The sequence below is a fragment of the Ochotona curzoniae genome, unplaced genomic scaffold, assembly GCF_017591425.1.
Source record: "Ochotona curzoniae isolate NIBS_2020 unplaced genomic scaffold, NIBS_Ocur_1.0 contig_4064, whole genome shotgun sequence".
Taxonomy (NCBI): Eukaryota; Metazoa; Chordata; class Mammalia; order Lagomorpha; family Ochotonidae; genus Ochotona; species Ochotona curzoniae.
In genome coordinates, this window is record NW_024466107.1 from 2,933,257 (window position 1) to 2,955,268 (window position 22,012).

Below are 22,012 nucleotides of genomic sequence, written 5' to 3' on the forward strand. Positions count from 1 at the left end.
AGGTTCTCCCATAAGGACGCCTCCCCTATGGGGAGGGAGAAAGGCCATATTCACACAGCATTTTTGCTAGCATTGCTATTGTGTTACTACTACTGATCACTTACTGGACCTAATTTACAAGCTAACTGTTACCATAGGTAAGTGTAAGAAAAAATCAACAACTTCACATGGGTTTTGTACTGTCAGTGGCTTCTGGCATGCACTGGGGATCTTTTTTTTAAATAGTTTTCTTTTCCTTGGATGATGTTTGCACAGTTGAGAAGGATGCCTGCCCACGTAGACCAATGATTAGAGTGGGACAGGTCGAGGATTAGGGGAAAGTGGATGAGACCATTGCTTCCAAGTTTGTTTTTTCTTCTTGGTGTATCTCGGGGGAAGGGGAGGGGAAGGGGAGAAGCTGCACCCACATTCCTGACTGAATCGGTCACCCCATGTCATCCCAGAGTCCCCATTGTGCAGCATTCTCTGAAGGTTCTGCTCAAGTGGTTTGGACAGTTCTGAGATGCTGTTGATTTTGTGGCCCCAAGGATGAGGAAATCCTTCCAAGGTCCGTTGGCTGACAACAGTCCACATTAGAGTCTCCTTTTGTCCAGATATTTGCTGTCAACACTTGTTTGGGGTAGTTGTCCAATGTGCTCTGTCCTCCATCCTCAACTATGGTCCTGGATGTCCTCTACAGGCCCCAGTGGACTCCTATGTGCATTTGAGCATGCTGTCCACTGTACCATCTTCAGCAACAGAGGTTCAGTTCTGGCACATGCACTCCATAGTCAGACCACTGATACTGTGATTGACCCCACGGTTGGAGTTCTGAGTCAAGTTCAGTTGGGGAGATCCCCAAAGAAATCTACTCTGAGGTGACTTCAGACCTGACTCTTACATGTGCTGGCTAGAACGGGGTCTGGCTCAGTCATTACCCACATCAGCCTACATACACACTGGTGGTTGCAGTTGTTGGATAAGTAAGTACTGCCTCCAGCCCCATCTTCATTTTCCATTATTTTTTTTTTATGATTTTTACATAGTTGATTAGGGTGATAAGAGTCAAGGGCTACAGGAAGCTGGGTGAGATCACCATTTCCACATTCTCTTTTTTTCCTTCCTATCTATAGGAAGGGGGAGATAAGGAGAGAAGCCACACCCAGCCTCCCAATCATACTCTGGGATGGAGGACAGCCACCCAGCACCACCCCGGGGTCCCCAATGTGGGGCATGTTCTGAGGGTCCTGCTCATGAGGTTTTGATAGTTCAACAGTTCTGAATTACTCCAGATCTCCCACTCCAAGCACAATGAAATCTCTGCAGAATCCACTGGTTGACACAGCCCACCTTAGCGTCTCTGCCCAGATATTCACTGCCAACATTTAGCTGGCGTAGTTGATCAGTTTTCTCTGTCCTCCATCCTCTGTTGTGCTACCCGGTGTTCTCTGCAGGCTCCAGTGGACTGCCATTTCCTCCATGTGCACCCGGTCAGCCATCCACTGCTCTAAGCCACTGAGGAGGCCCAGCTCTGACACATGCACTCCACGGTCAGACCACGGAACCTGCAATTCTCTCCATGGTCGGGGCTCAAAGTCCAGCAATTCAGTAGGGGGAATCCCCAAAGAAACTTCATCTGAGGTGATCCCAGACCTGATTCTTGTGTGTGCTTGCCAATACAGGGTCTGACACACTGTTGTTCCTAATCAGCTTATGCAAACACTGGGGGTTGCCATTCCTGGGTCAGTTCTGCCTCCAGCCCTGTCTTCTACACAAACCAATGGGTGTTGCAGCCCAGCCCGATCTTCTCCATCGCATATTCGGCCCCCAGGCAAACCAGTAGCAGCTGCAGCCTAGTCAGAATTACCTGCAATAACCCCCACCAGGTATGTCCCCTACCCTGCTTCCCATGATTGCCAGTATATACAGCAGACTGGTCCTGTCTGTCCCACATCCCTTTCAGCTCTCACACATGACAATGCACACTGAAGCCTAGTTCAATCCAACCAACCACTCTATCCAGCCACACATATGTCTGAGTGGGTGCCACTCTCTGTCTAGCCCTGCCTGCCCCGTCCTGGTTCTCATGCCCACCAATGGGAGTGGCAACCCAAGAGGGAGGTGCCCACTGTTTCTCTAACTGGGCCCACTCCCACTCCCAGATCTTGCACACTCCAGGTGGTTCTGCAGTTTAATTTGACAGAATTTGCCCTCGTGCCAATATCTGCCAGTTGATGCTGTGGCCCAATCAACCCACAACCACTCTGGCTTATGCATGCACCAGTAGGAACAGTCAACCCAGCCTGGCTTTACCCTGATCCAACTCACACAGCGCCAACAGATGTTGTAGCCCTGTCTGGCCTGGTCTGCCCCCATCCCAACTCTCATGCTCACCTATAAGAGTGGTGGTCAAGCAGAGGAGTTCCTCGCAGCTCCCCTATTGGCTTTGCCCACTCCCCTGTTGGTCTCGTGTGTGCTGGTTGGGTGCTGCGGCTCTGTCTAACATAGCCTACATCACCTCATCACTTGCCAGTGGGTGCTGTAGCCTGGCTTGGCCTGGCCCACCACCAATTCCAGCTCACATTGGTGGCGGCTACAGCCTAGCCCAGCCCAGCCTACACCCATCCTGGACCTCATGTGAACTGGCAATGTTTTGAGACCCAACTGATCCAACCCACAGTCCATCCTGGTGCTCTTATTCACCAGCACATGAACTGGCCCTGCCTGGTTCGTCCCGACCTATGTCCAGTGTATGCCAGTGGGTACCATTCCCTGGCTTGGTCTGGGATGCTCCCTATCATAGTTCCTGTGCTCACCTGCAAGGACTGTGTTCCTAACAGAAGAGTTGCCCGAGCTCCTCCAGCAGAACCTCTCCCAGAGCCAAATCTTGCACCCATCAGTGGGCCCATGGGCCAGCCCTACTTAGTCCACTTCCTGTCCTGGCAGGAATAGTGGCCTTTCCTGACAGGTCTTCAACCCATTTTGGTTTTTACTGTTGAGTGTTACAGCCCGACCAAGCCTGGTCCACATCCAGACACAGCTCACACATGGCTCAACAGGGGCAGAGACCTAGCCTAGCCCATCCTGCACCTATCTTGGTTCTCACAAGCACCAGTGGGCACTGTAGTCTAGCCCAGTCTGGCACACCCCAGACCCAGTCCACACTTGTACCGAGGGACATGGCAGACATGTCCAGACCAGCCACCCCACTCTGGCCTTTGCACTCACCAGTGGGAACCACAACTCAGCCAGGGTGTCCCCTTAGCTCCACAACCAGGCTTGCCCCCAGCCACAGATCGTGTGTGTGCCAGTGGTTGCTCTGACCCAGCTTGGCATAGTCCCTCCCCTATGTTGGCCTTTGCCTTTGGATGCTGTAGCTTGCCTGACCTGGCCTGCCCCCAGGCCCAGCTCTCTCTGGCAGGTGCTGCAACCTGGTCTTGCTCAGTGTGCTCCCATCCTTGGCTCATGCAGACTGGGTAGGTGTAACAGCCTAGCCTGGCATGACTTGAGCTCCAGTCTGGTTTCTGCACTTGCCAGAAAGGTAAGGTCTGCTCGGCCCTGCAGAGTCTGCCCCCTTCCAAATCTAACCTACACCTTTGCCAACATTTGGAGCTATCTTGTCCAGCTTGCCTGATCCCCAGTCCTGGGCCACATACTCACCAGCATGAGCTATGACCCACTAGAGGAGTTTCCCATGTTCCCCCATTCGGCCCACTCTCAGATTCAGATCTCACACATGCCAATGGGCACGAGGCCCTTGCCCAATATAGTCTGCCCCTCCATCTTGGCCTTGTATGAGCTGGTGAATTATAGGGACCAGCATGCCCCTCATCCTGTTTTAGGATGCACATGCAGGTGGTGTAGCCTGGACCTGCCCAGACTATTCTCGATCCTTGTACCACCAAATGATGGCAAGTTCCATGGTCGCATCTCGTTCAGCCAGTCACCACCCCCTACCCCAACTCTTGAGCTAACCAGCAGGACTTGTATTTCCATAGGTTTGCACGCATATACCACATAGAATCTGCCCCCATACCTGGTCAGTGTCATGGCCCCAGTAAGAGCTGGTTAGTGTCTCAGCCCTGCCTAATCTGACCCTTCCCCTGTTCTGACATTCAGTCTGGTACTGTGATCTAGCCCTGATAGACAGACCCCTAGCTTTGATGTGGACACTTGCGTTGTGGTCAGCAATGTTCCATCCTAACAAGCCCTACTCAGGACACTCATGTAGGCGGGTAACAATCTGAGCCATACAGATCTTCCAGTCTCTTCCTTCCAAACCACCAGGTCTCAGTCCCCTCACTAACCTGCAAGTACAATAGCCCTGTCACTGGGAGTCTCTCAGGATTCATTCCTCACCTGGCTGTATAGTGGCCTTTTCCATGGTTGTCCCTAGGCAATAATTCCATACCCCCTAAGACTCCAGAGCTCACCGCTGGACAGCCAGCGGGGGAAGCCCCACACTGTTGGCGTTCTGGCCACCTGCAAGCCCACTCACCACTTGGTAGCAGTAGCTGGAGATAGAACCCCAAGGATTGAGTCCAACATGACTCAGGTACTTCCAACAGCCACCACGCAGCTGGGAACTCCATCCACCCAAGCCCGAGGCTGAACTCACCTCAGCCCTCCCCAGGATTTGAATTTTTAAATAAGTTTAAGAAACAGTCAAATTCTCTTAATTGGAATAATCAAGGATGCTCACTTAGAATAACTTCTATCATTCTCAGAACAAAAATGTCAATGTTTATTCAATTCCGTGTCCATAAAACATCACAGTTCTAATGACAACCTTCTTTTATACCATATACTTCACTTGCTTGGTTATAGATTTTTAAAGTGTTTGTGTTATTTATTCTAAGGGAGAACGGAGAGAATGAGGGAGAGAGGAAGCCTTCACTCCCCATAGGACCACAGTACCCAAAAATGGGCCAGGCCAAAGCAAAAGCCAGGAACTGGACCTAGATGCCGCACATGGGCAGCAGGGGCCCAACTTCTTGAGCCGTCACCTCCTGCCCAGTGTGTGGCAGCAGGAGTCTGGAATTGGGGGTGAAGCTGGGACTCAAAGCAGGCACTGGGGTGTGTGACACAGGATTTCCAAGTGGCATCCTGAACATCAGACTAAATACCTGCCACTGGCTATGGGTTTTAAAATTGTTAGCAATTTATTCCATGGAGGATGCTGACAGGGAAAATGAATAGAGGAAGCCATTATGTCACTATGACCATGGCCTCAATAGAAGCTCCCGGTACTGGCGAATTCATGAACCCAAGCTCCCTCCCTGGCTCCGCCTTCATGGCAAAGTACGCATTTCTCCTGTCAGCCTGGCAACAGTGTGTGTAAATACCTACTATGTGCAAAGTGTGAGCATCACTTATTAGATATTGTCCATTCGCAGTAAAAGCAAACATAGAAGCATTGTCTATCTGGTATAAGCAAGGAAGCTAGTGTGCTAAAAATAATTTATTGTTTAAAATGATTTTTTGGTGGATTGGTTTGAAAGGCAAAGCTACAATGATAGGGAGAGAGGAAGAGAGAGAGGGAAAGGGAAGAGAGTTTAGAAAGGGAGAGAGAGAGAGGGAGAAAGGGAGAGAGAGACAGAGAGAGAGGGAGAGAGAGAGTTTAGAAAGGGAGAGAGGGAGAGAGAAAGAGAGAGAGTCTTCCATATGCTAGCTCACTTCCAAATGATCGCCATGCCCACAGCACTGGGGCAGTGGGCAGGGTGACACCAGGAGCCAGGAAGCCCATCCTGGTCTCCCACGCGGATGGCAGGGCCCACAGGGATTGTCTTTGGCTGCCTTCCCAGGCACGTTAGTGTGGGTCTTCGTAGGAAGCAGAACAGATAGGACTCGAACCAGGCCTCTGATGTAAGATACTGCATTGCAGGCAGAAGTTTAACTCACTGTGCCAGGATGCTGGTCCCAAAATAATTTTCCAAGTAACCCAAACTTAACACTTTGAGCCCAAGGATCCACATTCACATGGTTGCCACCTGGCCTGAGGCCACCCTCCCTTGCTGACTTAACTGCAGAAGCTTCCCGAGGGCCTTGTGCGTCCACCCTCAGCTTTCTTGGAGGTCAGCATTGGAGTCACACAGTGTCACCCTTGCTAAGGCCTTGGCGTGGCTTCCCTTTTCTCACAGCACAAAATCTGGCAGATAAGGGAGAGTGCCAAGGTTCTCTCACGTCGTCCTAACGTATCCCAGGCCCTGGTCATGCCAACCTTAGGCACTGGTGCTTCCCAACTCATTCAGCCAGGAAGCCCTACCTCTCAGTAGCTGAATCCTTTTTCCAGAACCCTCTCCAGCCATGCTGCATCTCCACCTGACTAGTCTAGTGGTTAGAGCCTGGCGGGACAGGTGTGGGACCACAGGCTTCTCGCAGCAGAGGCCCACCATCAGCAAAGGGGGTAGGAAAGCCGTCTATCGGCTTTTAGCAAGAACCACACTTCTTTCCATCAAGTCATTTCTTGTCAGCTGAATCACAAGGAACGTTTGCCATCACCCCGTCACCATATTCTGACTACGTCAACAGGGGGCAAGGAGGGACAGCGCCTACCTGACCACTATGGTGGACATGGGAGGTTCCTCTGTATTCTTCTTCCACAAATGGCACTTCTTCCACCCTTCACTTACACTGTTGATGGATTTTCTTTTCCACGACGGCATTTTGCTCGGCTTTGGGCTCAGGTGAACCTCTTCTGGCAGCTGATACCTTGCCAAGACCTTCTCCAAGCCGGAGAACTCAGGATCCTCGCCTGGTGACGGGATAGGTGGTATTGAGTCAATGCTCTTTTCCACAGCAGGAATAACACACGTTTATGCCACTTAATAAGTACTATTTGGCTCTGTCATTTCTTCACTCCGACATCACGACTAGCAACGCTGCATCTCAGCCCGGTGCTAGACACAACAGGTACCCGGAAAATAAATGAATCAACAAGCAAGGCAGGCATGCGTGACTACCACGAAAACTGCTGGTTGCCTGTGCGTGTTCTCACGTGAACAGCAGGTCACTGCATTTTGTCTGTTGTTATTGAGATTCTCATTTTCTCTTTTATTGCATAGTTAGCCACGCACAGACATTCTGAACCTTCTTGGAACAAATTAAGTAAGTTTTGACTTTAGTATCTGGCCCCTTTAGCTGATGATTCTGCCCGAGCAAAAGACATAATGTAAGAATCTAAGTAAAAGTAACAGCCAGCCGAATGAATACAAACCCAGAATATGACTCGATGATAGTTTCTGCTTCCACAGGACTGGTTTTCGGCCAGCATGGACTGGTTTTGTTCACTCTGGCATAAGCATGTCTACTCTGCTGTTATGCTCAGTGGGTACGTGGGAACTGTACTGGTTTCGGGGAGCCCCAAGAAGTTTAACCCTGGAGCTTGGCTTCTACGTGCTGAGTGGCCATAGCACAGGAATGACGTCAGTGCAGTGCACACTCTTTGGCAAAAACAAAGCCAGTGCCAGACAAGCTCTCAGGTTATTTTATCAGAAACGCAGGAGTCACCCTCCCTCGCCAGCCGGCAGCTTTCCCAAGAGGCAGGTGGTACAGGGCAGGTCTCTGACTGACCCTGGGTGGATCCAGTTCTCATCAGGGATTCTCAAGAGTGAGCTAGGAAGCAGCATCTTGACATAGAGAGCTGCTCAGAACAGCTCAACTCTGTTCCAGCCTCTGACACAAATGTTCTTCCCAGCCCTAATGCAGCTGCCATGTGGCCCTGTGGCATAAAGCCGAGGACAAACCACCTCCTACCAGCCCTGTGCTCCGGTGCCAGCGGGGGCCATGAGGAGGAGGCTCCCTCCACACTCCAAGCGGTCCATCTGCAATACACATATCACATGTCATCGGGCGAGGGTGGTGAGCGCACAGAACACTGAAGCAAGTTGCTAACGGTGTAGAACGAACCTGCTTCCTACGTACTGCTGTCCTCCCTTGCAGGAGCAGGGGGGTTTCTGCATTCACTTTAACAATTGAGGGTGGGGGCATGCTTTGCCCAACATCAGACACCAGGAGGAGGCAGGCGAGGCGCTGAAACAAGTCCTGGCTTCTGCTATAGAAATCTGAGTCCAGAGGCTGGCATGAGGAATGAACACACTGAAATCTAAGAATCGTGATTTCGGGGACGGGTGACGCCTGGCAGCATGAATTCCATGTTCCCAGTTTCACTCCGATTTAACTTGGCTTCAGGCAATCATTATTACTTTTTCCTTCAGTCATTCTAACATTAGCCACATTCTCTGGTTTACATTGACCCTAACTGATCCCTAATCAAAATGCCCATGGACGATGAGATAAGTAGCTTGTACTAGACTATAATTCAATGCATTGTTTCCAACCCAGCTGTGGGCAGCTGCCTGGGCTGCATTGTACCTAAACAAGTGCTACACTGCTGGGAGAAAAACAGCTAATAGCTGGTGGGCATCCTGAGTCTGGTTAATGCCAAATCTGTGTGAATTGTACCAGTGTGTCAACATAGCTGGCTATTCTGTTTTTGTTTGTTTGTTTTTTAAAGCTATGTGGGGACCAAATGGTGCCATGCCAACAGACACATTAGAATGTACGTTGGTCATGATTAGGCAGGCAGGGTCCCAGGAGGGCACGGCACTCTGCAGGAAGAGCAGGCTTCGGGTTCAGCACGCTCGCAGGCATAGGAGGCTGAGGATTGCTCAGGGCAGGTGTGGGTGAGGGAGGACTGCTGAGGGAGAACCTGACAGGTGAGCAGTGACTTCCGGCGGACTTCCACCAAACAGGCTACTGCCCTTACAGCTAAACAAGAGGCCTGAAACTGAGTGATTTAGAGAGAAATCAGAGGACATTTTGGGGCCAACCCAATACACCCGCCCACATGGGACACCTGAGCTGGGCTAGATGGCACGGATCACTGCCTCGAGGCATACATAAAAGCCATGACTGAGGGTCCTGTCTGGAAGGGGTTGAGCACAGTGTTGAGTGAGTGACACCAGTGTCAGGGCAGGCTGTGGACCGTGTTAGGCTGGGCCGTGACACTAACCAGGCTCAAGAGAGTTCTGAGTCGGGGCACCAGGACTGGGGGCTGGCCTGGTGGGGATCATTGGGGGTTGTTATAGCTAAGCGGTAGTTCCCACAGGTGTACATAAGGGTGAAGTGTGCAGTGGGTAGGGTTAGGCCAGGCTGCAGCATCCGTCGGTTTGTCCATGAGATGGAAATGGGGACAAAGCTGACTACAGCCACCACTGTGTGTGTAGGCTGATCTAGATGATGGACTGCGCTGGACACTGCACTGGCCGGCACACACAGTAGTCAGGTTTACTGGGCTACTGGACTCAGAACTCTGACAATGGTGAAAATCAAAGGATTGGAAAGTACATGTGTCAGAACCGGGTCTCCATGGTTTCTGGAACCTGTGCAGCGGACAGTGGGTGGCATGCCCAGATGCTCATGAAGGACGTGACAACCAGTTCACTGAGGCCTACAGAGTCTAGTATCATGGACAGCAGGACAAATTGGACAGCTCTCCTGGCCAAGCTTTGACAGCAAGTGTCTGGGCAAGCGGAGACTTTAAGGCAGAAGGCAAACTATGTTGTCAAATAGACCTTGGAACGATTCTCTCAACCTTGGACAATGAGACCAACAGCAACTCAGAACTATCGAAACCACTTTAGCAGCACCTCGGAACATGCTCCACATCGGGGACCCCGGGATGACATCCAGTGCCCATTCCCCATCCCTGGGTGCTGACGCAGTTGGGCTGCTGGGAGCTTCCTTCTCCCCTTCTCTCCTGCTTTCCCCAGATGCAGGAATAAAAAGGAGATTGGAGGCAGCTGTCTCATCCAGTTTCCCCATTCCTGGACCTTCCCCACCCTAATCAATGGTCCACATGGGCATGCATCCCTCTCAAACATAGCTGAGGCATCATAAAAAATAAAATGAATTATTATTTTTTAAATGGGCCCGGCGCGGTGGCGCAAGTGGTTAAGGTTCTCGCCTTGCACGCCCGGGATCCCATATGGGCGCCGGTTCTAATCCCAGCAGCCCCACTTCCCTTCCAGCTCCCTGCCTGTGGCCCGGGAAAGCAGTCGAGGACGGCCCAAAGCTTTGGGAACCTGCACCCGCGTGGGAGACCCGGAAGAGGCTCCTGGCTTCGGATCGGCATAGCATCGGCCCGTTGCGGTCACTTGGGGAGTCAATCATTGGACGGAAGATCTTCCTCTCTGTCTCTCCTCTCTGTATATCCACCTTTCCAATAAAAAAATAATAATAATAATAAAAAGATTTATTTTACTTTTATTGGAAAGTCAGATATATAGAAAGGAGGAGATACAGAGAGGAAGATCCTCCATCTGTTGATTCACTCCCCAAGCAACCACATCTGCCGGAGTTGCGCTGATCCAAAGCAAGGAGCCAAGAGCCTCTTTCAGGTCGCCAACACCGATGCAGGGTTCCAAGGCTTTGGGCCATCCTCAGCTGCCTTTCCAAGACACAAGCAGGGAGCTGGATGGGAAGTGGGGCCACTGGGATGCCAACCAGCACCCGTATGGGATCCCAGCAAGTGCAAGACAAGGACTTTAGCCGTTAGGCTATTGTGGCAGACCCAAAATAAATTATTTTAAAAATAAAACCAATGCATTGCTTCCATCATCTAGATAGTCTTGTTGCAAGGAGAAGAAAAACAAAGAGGACAAATATAAAAGAAATCAGGGCCCAGCGTGATAGCGTAGTGGTTAAAGTCCTCACCTTGCACGCCCAGGATCCCATATGGGCGCTGGTTCTAACCATGGCAGCCCTGCTTCCCATCCAGCTCCCTGCTTGTGGCCTGGGAAAGCAGTCGAGGATGGCCCAGAGCTTTGGGACCCTGCACCTGTGTGGGAGACCTGGAAGAGTTCCTGGATCCTGGCTTCAGATTGGCTCAGGTCCAGCCGTTGAGGCCGTTGGGGAGTGAATCATCGGACGGAAGATCTTCCCCTCTGTCTCTCTTCTCTGTATATCTGCCTTTCCCATAAAAATAAATAATAAAATCTTTTTTAAAAAATCAAAAAGGGAGGAAGGAAGGAAGGAAAGAAGCAAGCAAGCAAGAGAGGGTGGGAGAGAAGGAGGGAGGGAAGGAGGGAGGAAGTGGTTAGCTGAACTGTACATTTTAGTGATGGCATGGATTTGTGTTACAATGGAAACTTCTTTTTTTTTAATACCATTTCATGTTATTTTTGACAATGTTTGCATAGTTGGTTAGGGTAGGAAGGGTTGAGGGCTAGGGGAAGGTGGGTGAGACCATTGTTTCCAAATTTTCTTCTTCCCGTATCTGGGGAAGGGAGGAGTGAAAGGGGGAAGCCGCACCCAGCCCCCCAACTTGCCCGGTACCCGGGGATGTGGAAGGGCCCCCCAGTGCCATCGCAGGGTGCCCGATGTGGAGCGTGCTCCAAGGGTTCTGCTCAGGTACTAGTTCTGCTCTGAGAGTTTTGAGATGCTATCAGTCTCACCATTCCAAGGATGAGGAAATCCTTCCAGGTCCGTTGGCTGACATAGTCCACCTTAGAGTTGACCAATTTGCTCTGCCCTCCTTCCTCTTCTACAGGCCCCAGTGGACTGCCACAGCCTTCATGCGCATCTGGCCATGCCGTCCACTGCTCCGTCTGAGCCACTGAGGAGGCCCAGTGCTGACACATGCGCTCCACACTCAGCAGGTACAGTGGCCTTGTTGGTGGAAGTCCCTCAAAAGAAATTCCTCTCCTGCAGCATATTCCCTCCACGATCCTCCGTCCCACTCATCCCCTTGCCCCTCTCCTGGTTGCTCCACAGTTCCTCCACCTGGAAGCACAGTGGGTTACCCGGTGCCAAGTGGCACTCACACAGGCCAGCCCAAGCCCTGCTGGGGCCCATGGCATCAAATCCTTCCACATATCTTTCAGGATAATAATTTTTAAAATTAAGATAGAATAGGCGACTACACTGGCACATTGGTATACTGAACACCAATTTGGCATTAACCAGGCCCAGGATGCCCGCCAGCCATTGACTGCTTTTCTCCCAGCTGTGTAACAACGGGCCTTGTAAAACAAGGCAAGCTAGGCTGTTGCCTAGAGCTCTCTCCTTGTCTCTGCAAATCTGTCTGGAAGCCTCTGCTCTACATGGCTCCGGCCCAGCTTGCACTCAGACGCCAACTATGCAAATTGGCCCAAAGCATCCATTTCCCTGACCACGTTTCAGGAGTGGAATGTCACACAGAACAACAAAAAGTGCAGGCTGCTTATTGTGCCCAGGGAAGCATCCATTTTCTTTCTAGGGTGGTGCCGTCCTGGCAATCAGAAGGAGCAAAGGGAAGCACAGCAAAGGAAGAAAATTCAAAATCTGTTCTCCAACTTGGTGTTGTCTCATCTAAAATCAGAAGGGGCTGGTGCAGAGCTCCACATGCTAACTCCCCACCTGCACGTCGTGTGGACGCCAGCATCCCATTGGGCGCTGTTTGTGTCCCAGGTGCTCCGCTTTCCTATCCAGTTCCCTGCTTGCAGCTTGGGAAAGCAGAGGAAGACAGCTCACGTCATCCTCGGGGCCCCTGCACTCGCGTGGGAGACCTGGAAGAAACTTCTGATTCCTGGCTTCAGACTGGCTCAGCTCCGGCCGTTGTGGCTATTTGAGGAGTGAGACAGCAGATGGAAGATCTTTCTGTCTCTTCTTCTCTCTGTCAATCTGCCTCCTCAAATAAAAATGAATAAATCTTTTAAAAATATCAAATCTAAAACTGCAGAAGTAAATGGGGCAGTCTGTATCACCCGGGCCAGCTCCCCATGGCTACACTTTGGCTTATCCTAAGTCCACAGTGACTGGACAGGGATCAGCATGTGGATAAACTGTGAGAGCAAGGTCCCAGAAGCCAGTGGCTGCGGTACGGGTCCTAAGGACCCAACAGATGCGCAGTGTCAAGCACCAGGCACTGCCATGGCTTGGCACGGAGGTCGCATGGGCCAAGACAAGCCACGTGCTTATCAAAGAGCCAACCTCTATAGCGACGCACATTTTTGCTTGTCCTCTTCACTCTTGTAGCAACAGAGCGTCTCTGTCAGATGACTTGGGAGCAGCCTGTGGAGGTTAGACAGGTTCTCAAAGGTGCGGGCCAGGATCTCAGGATGGGTGTAGTTTTTGAGCTGAGCCATAGTGAGGGGTGGAAACTTGACCCCAGTGGGATTGTTGCTGGCTGTTTCCATGCCGGCCCTTCCAGGCACAGAGGGAGGAGGGAGGAGGGGCAGTGGCACGCCTTGCAGGTGGTCTTCCTCCCAGCTTCCTGGCCAGGAAGAGCCCAAGAAACCTGCTTGTGGCTCTCCACTCCTTCCCATTCCGAGCGTCACAATGGCTCCAGCACTGGCCTGGAACCCTGCGGGCTCCCATCCTGGGTCACCCAGGCAGGAAGAGGCAACTCGTCAAAAAATGTCCTGCCCACGTCTTTTGGGGATTTTCAGCAGAAACTCTGAATCCCTTCCTGGGCGGGGATCATTTCTGAGGCAGCCAGGGCGCTTTCCTCAAGGGAAGGCTGAAACCAGGTTTGGGTGCTTCCAGTGCGTGTCCCCATCTGGCATTCAGTGAAGACCTCGCACCCTCGTGCACAGCCCCAACGGGTCAAGAGAGACACACAGAGATGGGGAGAGAGAGGACAGACACCTCCACGCGCATGATCCACGGCAGAACCGGACAGAGAGCTGCACTGTCCCCAGCTGGGGCCAAGTCCAGGTTAAAGCAGGTAAGAAGCCAAAGCAGCGCCGGGAAAACAACAGCAAACGTTCAAGCCGGGCTTTCTGGGGGAGAGGTCCCCCTTCATGGCAGAGGACAGGGATGGGTGTCTGTCCCAGCAGCTGAGTGGCCACTGGAGACGTCACATCCCACATTGCAGTGCCTGGTTCAAGTCCCACTGCCTCTTGTTTGGATCCAGCATCCTGCTTAAGGCTTAGGGAGCGGTGACAGAGGAAGGCTGGAGCATTGAACTCCTGTCCGCCTCACGCTTCGCTCCAGGCTCCTGGTTTCAGTGTGACCCAACCCTGATGGTTGCGGGAATTTACAGAATGAACCAGCAAATGAACCATCCCCCTCAACTCCCTCCTCTCTCTCTCTCTCCTTTTCTTGCTTGCGCTCTCACTCTCTCTTGTAGATAAAATGAAAACAAACATTTAAGAAAAGACAATGGAAGTATTAAATACACTTAAACCACCATGATTGATACCACAGCACAGAGAAAGACAAAAGCTGCCAGGAATTGCTTCCCAATTTTGGCAAAAAAAAAAAAACACAAATAGGGCCCGGCGCGGTGGCACAAGTGGTTAAGTCCTCGCCTTGCACGCCCGGGATCCCATATGGGCGCCGGTTCTAATCCCAGCAGCCCCGCTTCCCTTCCAGCTCCCTGCCTGTGGCCCGGGAAAGCAGTCGAGGACGGCCCAAAGCTTTGGGAACCTGCACCCGCGTGGAAGGGCTCCTGGCTTCAGATCGGCATAGCATCGGCCGTTGCGCTCACTTGGGGAGTGAATCATCGGACGGAAGATCTTCCTCTCTGTCTCTCTTCTCTGTATATCCGCCTTTCCAATAAAATATTGCAGCAGGCTTCAGCCCCATTCCTCATAGCTAGCCTACTCTGAAGTGGCTAAGAAACCTTGCTGTAAAACACGAGGAAGGCAGGAAGGCACACCAACCACCTGGCTGCTACAGAAGCTGGTAGTGCTGGCCAGCTGTTGACCAAGCTGGAACACCCTTGGCCAAAGCCACACACATCACGGCAATTGCACGTGACACACCAGTACCCAGAGTCACACAGACACAGCTTCTCCATTTCAACTTCCAAACTTAAAAAAATTTTTTAAAAATCTTCTAAGAAGAAACAAAAAGGTACATTTTGAATACAAACTTATTTAAAATATGTGACAGAACAGCAAGAACAGCAGACAGACAGAACAGCAGTGTCAGTCTCATGGTTTCAGGTGTTTTCAGAGACAGAGGGGAACGGAGGGGCTGCTGAATGAGAATATTCCGGCAGCTGGAGACATACCTCCGACTTCTTTTGTCCAAGCTGAGTGCATGACTCCAAACCCTCAGTTATATAAACAGAAAAGAACTAAGCATATTTTCAGCCATGCGGCATACCAAGGGAGTGTTCTGTTCTAATAGGATACTTTACTCTCTGTAAAGGACTTGGATTTTTTTAATGAACTAATTAATCTGAAAGAGTGACAAGTTAGGAGAAGAAGAGAGAGAAAGAGAGAAGAGAGAGAGAGAAGAATCTTTTATTTGCTGATTTAATCCCAGAATGGTCCCAATGAGCAGGGATGGTCCAGGCGGCAGCCAGGGGCCAGGAGCTCCAGCTGGGTCTTCTACGTGGGTCCAACCTCTGCCACTTCCCCAGGGGCATTGGCAGGAGGCTGGATCCCAAGTGGAGCAGCCAGGACTTAAGCTGGCACTCTGATGTGGAGGCTGGTATTACAAATGGAGCACAACGCCAGCCTGGACCTGGGAACTCTCACTGGTTGCCCTATGCAGTAAATGTTGGTATGTGTGCAGCTGTCTGAAGCTTGCTGATGGTTGGCATCAAAAGTGAGTCCCAAATATTCATTTTGCTCCTTAATTATCAAATGAATGCAGATGTATGCACGCATGCATCAAGCACATCTTTAGTCTCTCTCACTCCCCTGCACAAAAGTGTGATGGAAACAACACTGCTGGGGAGGGCAGCGAATGGTCCCTCGCAAAGGCTGCCAGCCGAGTGCTGGGCTGCTGCCTGCCTGTGCGAACCTGGGCGCATCCAGCTGGCACTGAGCCTCTGTCACCCACGGTGCCTTCTCCTTACGCATCGCTTTGCACCCCTCTCATTTCTAGCTCTACTCTTTAGTGACCAACATAGGCTGTGTACTTCAAAATCTCCGTAAGAGCTCATTTTGGAGTTAAAAAAAAAAAAGTGCAGTCCATGCTTATGAAGAGATATCTTCAAAAATGTTCATAGAAAACATGGGTTGTGGCGCAGCAAGATTAAACTGCCAGCATCCCATAGGAGCACCAGCTGGAATCTGCACTTAGCCGCTTCGGATGCAGCATCCTGCCAGGGTGCCCGAGAAAGCAGCGGGACGTGATCCAAGTCTTAGGTCCTTGTCACACACGGGGACCCAGATGCAGTTCCTAACCTTGTCCTGGCCCAGCCCTGGGGCTGTTGTGGCTACGGGAGAGTGAGCCAGCAGACAGAAGATCCACACACCCCCCCCCCCCATCTCTCTGCAATCTTTTCTAATAAATAAATCTCTAAATATAAAAGACTATGCATAGATTTCCAAACCTTTGGACAACAAAAAACTAAAGTTGCTGTAAGTCGGTTTCCCATAAACGTTTTGGAGTAGCCTCCAGTTTACTTGTTAAGTGCTTGCTCCCGGCAGCTAGGCCAGCCCTGCCTCTCCATGGGTGATGCGAGTCAGTCGCTAAGGGAGGCCGGCAGGGCGCTGGCAAGCCTGCCGTTAACTAAATTGATCCCGCAGCGCCAGTCTCACCGGCCAGGCTGTTTGACTCACCGCGCCGTTAGGTAAACAGCCATCTCCTTCCCCGTTCCACAGAGGGCGGCCGCGTCTCCGAAGCTCGATCCTCACGCTCCCCGCCGCAGGAGATGCCACTGGACCGGCCGGCTCCGAGAAGGCAAAGTGGTCTGCAACATTCAGAGAGAGAGGATCCTTTCCAAGTTCCTGAAGGAAGCCGTGTTCCAGAGTGTGCCCCGCTGCCAGCACATGAGGTGGAAGGCTCTGGGCTGCCGCAAACTTCGCCGCGCCAGAAAGTGAGTGTGAAATGGGGACGTGGGCGCCCTGGCGGAAAGGGGAGACCGACCCCCGGCTAGCTCACCCAGCTCGGGAGAAGGAACGGCAAGGGCGGGAGGACCCGGGGCTGGACGCGGAGAGCGCCACACGCAGTGCTCGCTGCAAGTTTCCACCGTCTTTTTGGAAAGATGTTCATAGACATAACTATCGCGTTCCTTCTAGATATCACGTGGTGGGTTTTGTTTTGTTCTTTACCTTTTTTTGTGACAGAATGTTGGCCTCTCAGATATGATACTGCCAAAGGAGCAAAGCATCAAAGGTTCATTTTTTTAAAGCAAAACTTCAGAGTAGAAACTGTTTCGTGTGTTTCCTTAGAAGGGGACTATGTGACCACAAATGAATTCAAGACGCATGATTAGAGAAATGCAGTCTGAAATTGGGTTGAGTGTAATAGCAGCTTCTAGAAAGAAAAGAAGAAAAAATAATGGGATATTAGAGACATTGTCATTTGCTAATTACAAATTGCTGATAATGCTTCATATTGATAACAAGAAAGCATATTTCTATTAGTTATAAAATACTGTGCTGAGTTCTATTGGACTTAATGACAACCAGGCAGAATTCTGGCATACCAGGTAAACAGCCACGATCTTGGCAACACTCAAGTAAAAAGAAAGAGGAAGTGGAGCCCAGGACAGAGGTGATATTAAAACGCGGGCTGGGTTGGGAAGCCCGTGTCTTCCCATCCCATCTCTGATCCCAGTTGGCACTTCCCGCTCAAGTGCACCGTAGGTCCCCACCACCCAAGTGTAAGATCCAGGCTGAGTTCCCCGGCTCCCGACTGTGGCCTGGTCCAGGTCCAGCTCTTACGGACATCTGGTGGAGTGAACCAGAAGATCAGATCTCTCACTCTGCCTCCAAAATAATATTTTAAGAAATTAGAAACTAAAAAATTTTGCTACTGATATTTTGCTTGTATAATCCAGGTCAACGGGAAAGAAGGTGCTTTCTAAATATCTGTAGGTCAACGTTGTCACCTTTCTGTCATAGGGGGGGAAGACTGAGGTGGGCAGCAGGACATGCTCAATGGGACTGCTGAGTGGCCAGGCCAAGACGTGCCTCCCTGCCCTTGATGTCCTATCATTGCCATCCGTGGAAGGGTTTACTCCGTGTTGTGGAAGGGACAGCAACTGCTTCATCCTTGCCCATGTACGAGAGCATGCTTTCGCTCCAGACGAGGTAAAAGAACATGAGTTTAAAGTAAGGCAAGGTGGAGTTTATCTTGTGAGAGCTCTATGCTGGACAGAGCTCTGGGATGGCCCGAAAGGGGCGTACCTCCTCTGGGGCCAAGCACTGGCTGAGCCACCGCCCGCTTCCCAGGACTGCCCGAGAGCCAGGTCAGAGCCTGCTACTCCAAGTCAGCACAATGTTGGCTGTCCGTGTTAGGGGAGCAGCAGCCAGGACTTGGTCCCTCTGTCGAAGCGTCAAGAAGTCTCCCGAAAGTGGAAGGACAGTGGAGTGGGGCAAGCAGAGTGAAGGGAGGTCTCCGGGTTCTGTCGAGGAAACAGGATCCCAGAAGATGCATGTGGGGATGAATGGCGCAACTCAGAGGGACAGGTGTCAGTCACGGGTGCTGAGCTACAAACAGATGGGAGGTGTAAATGCCAGACAGGTGAGATCTGCACACTTGTACACACACACACACACACTTCTAGACAGAATGATACAATGAGTTGGAAATACAAGCACTCCCATGGTTACCTCGATTCACTATTTTTCGTGTAAACTCTTGGCTTCGGGGGGGTGGGGGGTTGGGTTATTCAGCTAATTACAAATTTCTAAGGATTTCTAAGAATCCGATTATTCATGTATAAAATAGGAGTAGTTACAAATAACCCTGCTTCCCCGGGTTGCTGGCAGTCTGAAATTGGCTAATGTGCAGTGAAATGGATTCAACGATAAGCCATCCCACACACAGCAGCACGTATTGGTTTTGCAAGATTTTAACTTAATCCAAACATGTATTGAGTGCCTACTCTATGCCAGGCACTTTGCTAGACAGAAAAAGGGTAGGCATTAAGCTTCGAGGTATTAAGAAGGTGCTGACGGAGGTATTGTACATGAGTAATTGCGTAATCAGGAAGTGTGAATAAATCGCTAATACGACCGTGGTGGTTAATGTGCCACGTGGTATGTCCCTATCTCATACAACAGAGGCTCCCACCTCAAGTCCCGGCTGTAATACCATGTTAGCTTCCTGGTCATTTCCATTCTGGGAGGCACGACTACGAGCATACGGGTACAAAAGAGAGAGGAGGCATGGCAGAAGGGTTGCAGTGATGGGTACGCCTAAAGCATCTGACAGGTGTGACACCTAACGGGCATGGAGGGCAGCTGGTGAGCAGTCGCTTCAAGGCTGGCCGCAGAATTCGCATTGTCTCCTTTGGGCATTAGCAGAGCTTCTGAGCAGGTTTTAACCGTTACAAGGGCGAATATGAGGACGATACGGGGAGCGGCTGGAGGAGGGCAGGGCCCAGAAGGGGCCCGCCAAGAGGACAGCAGATCTCATGTTCACCTGTGTCGCTTGTGTGCCTGTACTGTGCCAGGAGTCTTTAAACTCTTTTTTAAAATATCGTTATTTATTTGTATTTATACAAAGAGAAGAGATACTGTCCATTGGTTGGTTCATTCGCCAAATGCCTAAAATAACTAGGTTTGGGTCAGGCCAAAGCCAGGAGCCTCTTTTTTTTTAAGGTTTTTTCTTTCTTTCTTTTTTTTTTTTAATTGAAAAGTCAAATCCAAAGAATGAAGAAGAGACAGAGAAGGAGGTCTTCCATCTGCTGGTTCTTTTCCCCCAAGCAGCCACAATGGCCCGAGCTGTGCTGATCTGAAACCAGGAGCCAGGGGTCTCCTTCGGGTCTCCCACGTGGGAGAGTCCCAAGGCCTTGGGCCATCCTCAACTGCCTTCCCAGGCCACAAGCAGGAAGCTGGATGGGAAGCGGAGCAGCCAGGACAGGAACCAGCATCCATATGGGATTTTAGCACTTGCAGGTGGAGGATTAGCCTGTTGAGCCAGTGTGTCTACCCTCAGGCTCAGAGACTCTTGATATGGGATGCAGGTATCCCAAGTGGGGTTTTAACTGCCATGCCACCTGCACCTACACCGGCTAGCACAATTTCACAGTGATGATAAGTTTCAGTAATGAGCTGGCCAAGCAAAGGGCCTATCCTCATGGAGTTTTATGGGGGAGAGACACACAATTAAAAAGCAAACAAGCCAACGGGATAACACAGTTTAGGAAAGGACGAGCAGTTGGCCAGGCATTTAAACGTAAGCTTGGGAGGCTCACATATCCCATGTGACAATACCTGGGTTCTGGCCTGCCTCTTGATGGGGAGCCCCAAGCGATGCTTCCAGCAGCCAGGGTCTTAACACCCAAAGGGAATCCCCAGTTGAGTTCCAGGCTCTCGGTTTTGGTCTGACCCAACCCCAGCTATGATGGGCATTTGGGTACTCAATTAATAGGTCGAAAATCAGTCCTTCTAGGTCTCTTTCCAAAAAAAAAAAAATCTATCTTAAAGAAGATTATGCGGGGATGTAAAGAAGTAAATAAAAAAACAGGATGTGTTGGGGCCCGGCGCGGTGGCGCAAGTGGTTAAGTCCTCGCCTTGCACGCCCGGGATCCCATATGGGCGCCGGTTCTAATCCCGGCAGCCCCGCTTCCCTTCCAGCTCCCTGCCTGTGGCCTGGGAAAGCAGTCGAGGATGGCCCAAAGCTTTGGGACCCTGCACCCGCGTGGGAGACCCTGAAGAGGCTCCTGGCTTCGGATCGACCCGTTGCGGCTCACTTGGGGAGTGAATCATCGGATGGAAGATCTTCCTCTCTGTATCTCCTCTCTGTATATCTGCCTTTCCAATGAAAAAATAATAAAAATAAATCTTTAAAAAAAAAGCAGGATGTGACGAAACAGAGTAAGGCGGCTGCGGAGGGAGACAGGTAGATCCGGGATGGGGAGTGGGGTGGGGATGAAAGATCCGAGAAAGCCTAGCATGGTGTCTGGCCCCTCAGATCCTCGGCCACGTCGTGAGACACCTAAGAGTGTGGAGCCGCTCAAAGGGCTGCAAATACACCGTCCCTTCATGTGGCAACCATTTATCACAAAGACTGTGACCGGTGGTGTTAGTATCTATTTACTCGCATACATCGTCGGCTTCCATTTTTCTATCCAACTCTTGTGGGAGACGCTACAGAATTTTCTTCAGCCTTCCTCCCCTCCATTGTCACGGCGCTGTAACAGGAGGTACAGAACTGGGCGTACACAACTGGACCTGCACAATCTACATGTATTCTCACCAACGGCTGCCAATGGGAAACTGACCGCCTTTCCGTCCCAAATGATTAGTAACGTTGTCATGATGTCGACATGAGCGGACCTTTACCTTTTCGGCCACAAACAACGCCTCTTCAGCTTAGTCTGCTCAAACCGAGGGCCACGGACAGGCGCGCTGGAGGAGAGGCCTGCCGCCAGGCCCGGCACCTAGGCCCATCGCCCGGCCTCGCGGGACCAGCCCGACGCTCGGGGCCCCGGGGACCCCGGAAGGCCCGACGAGGTCGGGGGGCGGGACGCGTCCGAGGAGGCTCGGGGTCCCTCGGGGGGTGCCCCCTGCCCGCCCCCCGGGGGCCCGGCGGCCATGGCGCAGTGGGCCGAGCTGCCCCTCAGGGAGCCGAGGCCCGGCGCCTGCCCCTGGCGGCAACGCGCGTCCCGCGGGGGGCCCGGCGGCCCGGGGAGCCCGGAGAGGCTCCGTGGCTGGGCGGCCCCCGAATACCGGTGGAATGCGGGGCCGCCGCGGGCGCTCCCGCTGCACGGTCGTTGCCGGGAGACGTGCCCGGTGCCACAGGCCGCGGAGCCGCCGCTGCGCCCTCGGCTGGCTTCCGTGGGCCCGGCCTGGCTCCCGGGCCCGACCGCGGCGGCCGCGCCGGCCCGTGGGCCTCGCCGGCCGGCCACCGCGCAGGGCCCGCTGCCCTTCCTTCCCTCCCGCTCCAGGAAGGCCGAGGCGCAGGCGGCGCCCGGCAGGCCGTTCGTCCAGCACGCGGAGGCGCCGGGGCCTCGGGGCGGCGGCGCCCCGGGAGAGGACGCCGGGGAGGACGCGTGGGCCTGCGGCGTGGCGGGGTAAGGCCGGAGCCCGGGACGGCGAGGGCGGCCTCGGGCCTCGCTCCAGATGCCCACTGACCCGCCTCAGCCCCGCGAGCTGGCATCTTTGGTGCCGGAGGACCCTCCTTCGGGGCACAC

General features: G+C 52.1%; 1 protein-coding gene across 1 annotated transcript in view; it reads right to left on the bottom strand.

Annotated features, from left to right (window-relative positions):
* The window catches only part of CUNH6orf201 (chromosome unknown C6orf201 homolog), a 25,948-nt gene extending 12,676 nt beyond the window's left edge, over positions 1-13,272 (bottom strand). The window contains exons 1-2 of the mRNA XM_040984038.1: positions 12,968-13,272; positions 6,535-6,733 (exon numbers count right to left, since the gene is read on the bottom strand). Of these exons, the coding sequence (XP_040839972.1) occupies positions 6,535-6,733; positions 12,968-13,157 (389 nt within the window). The 5' untranslated portion in view covers positions 13,158-13,272. The remainder of the gene's footprint in view (positions 1-6,534; positions 6,734-12,967) is intronic.
* Between the last annotated feature and the right edge of the window lie 8,740 nt (positions 13,273-22,012).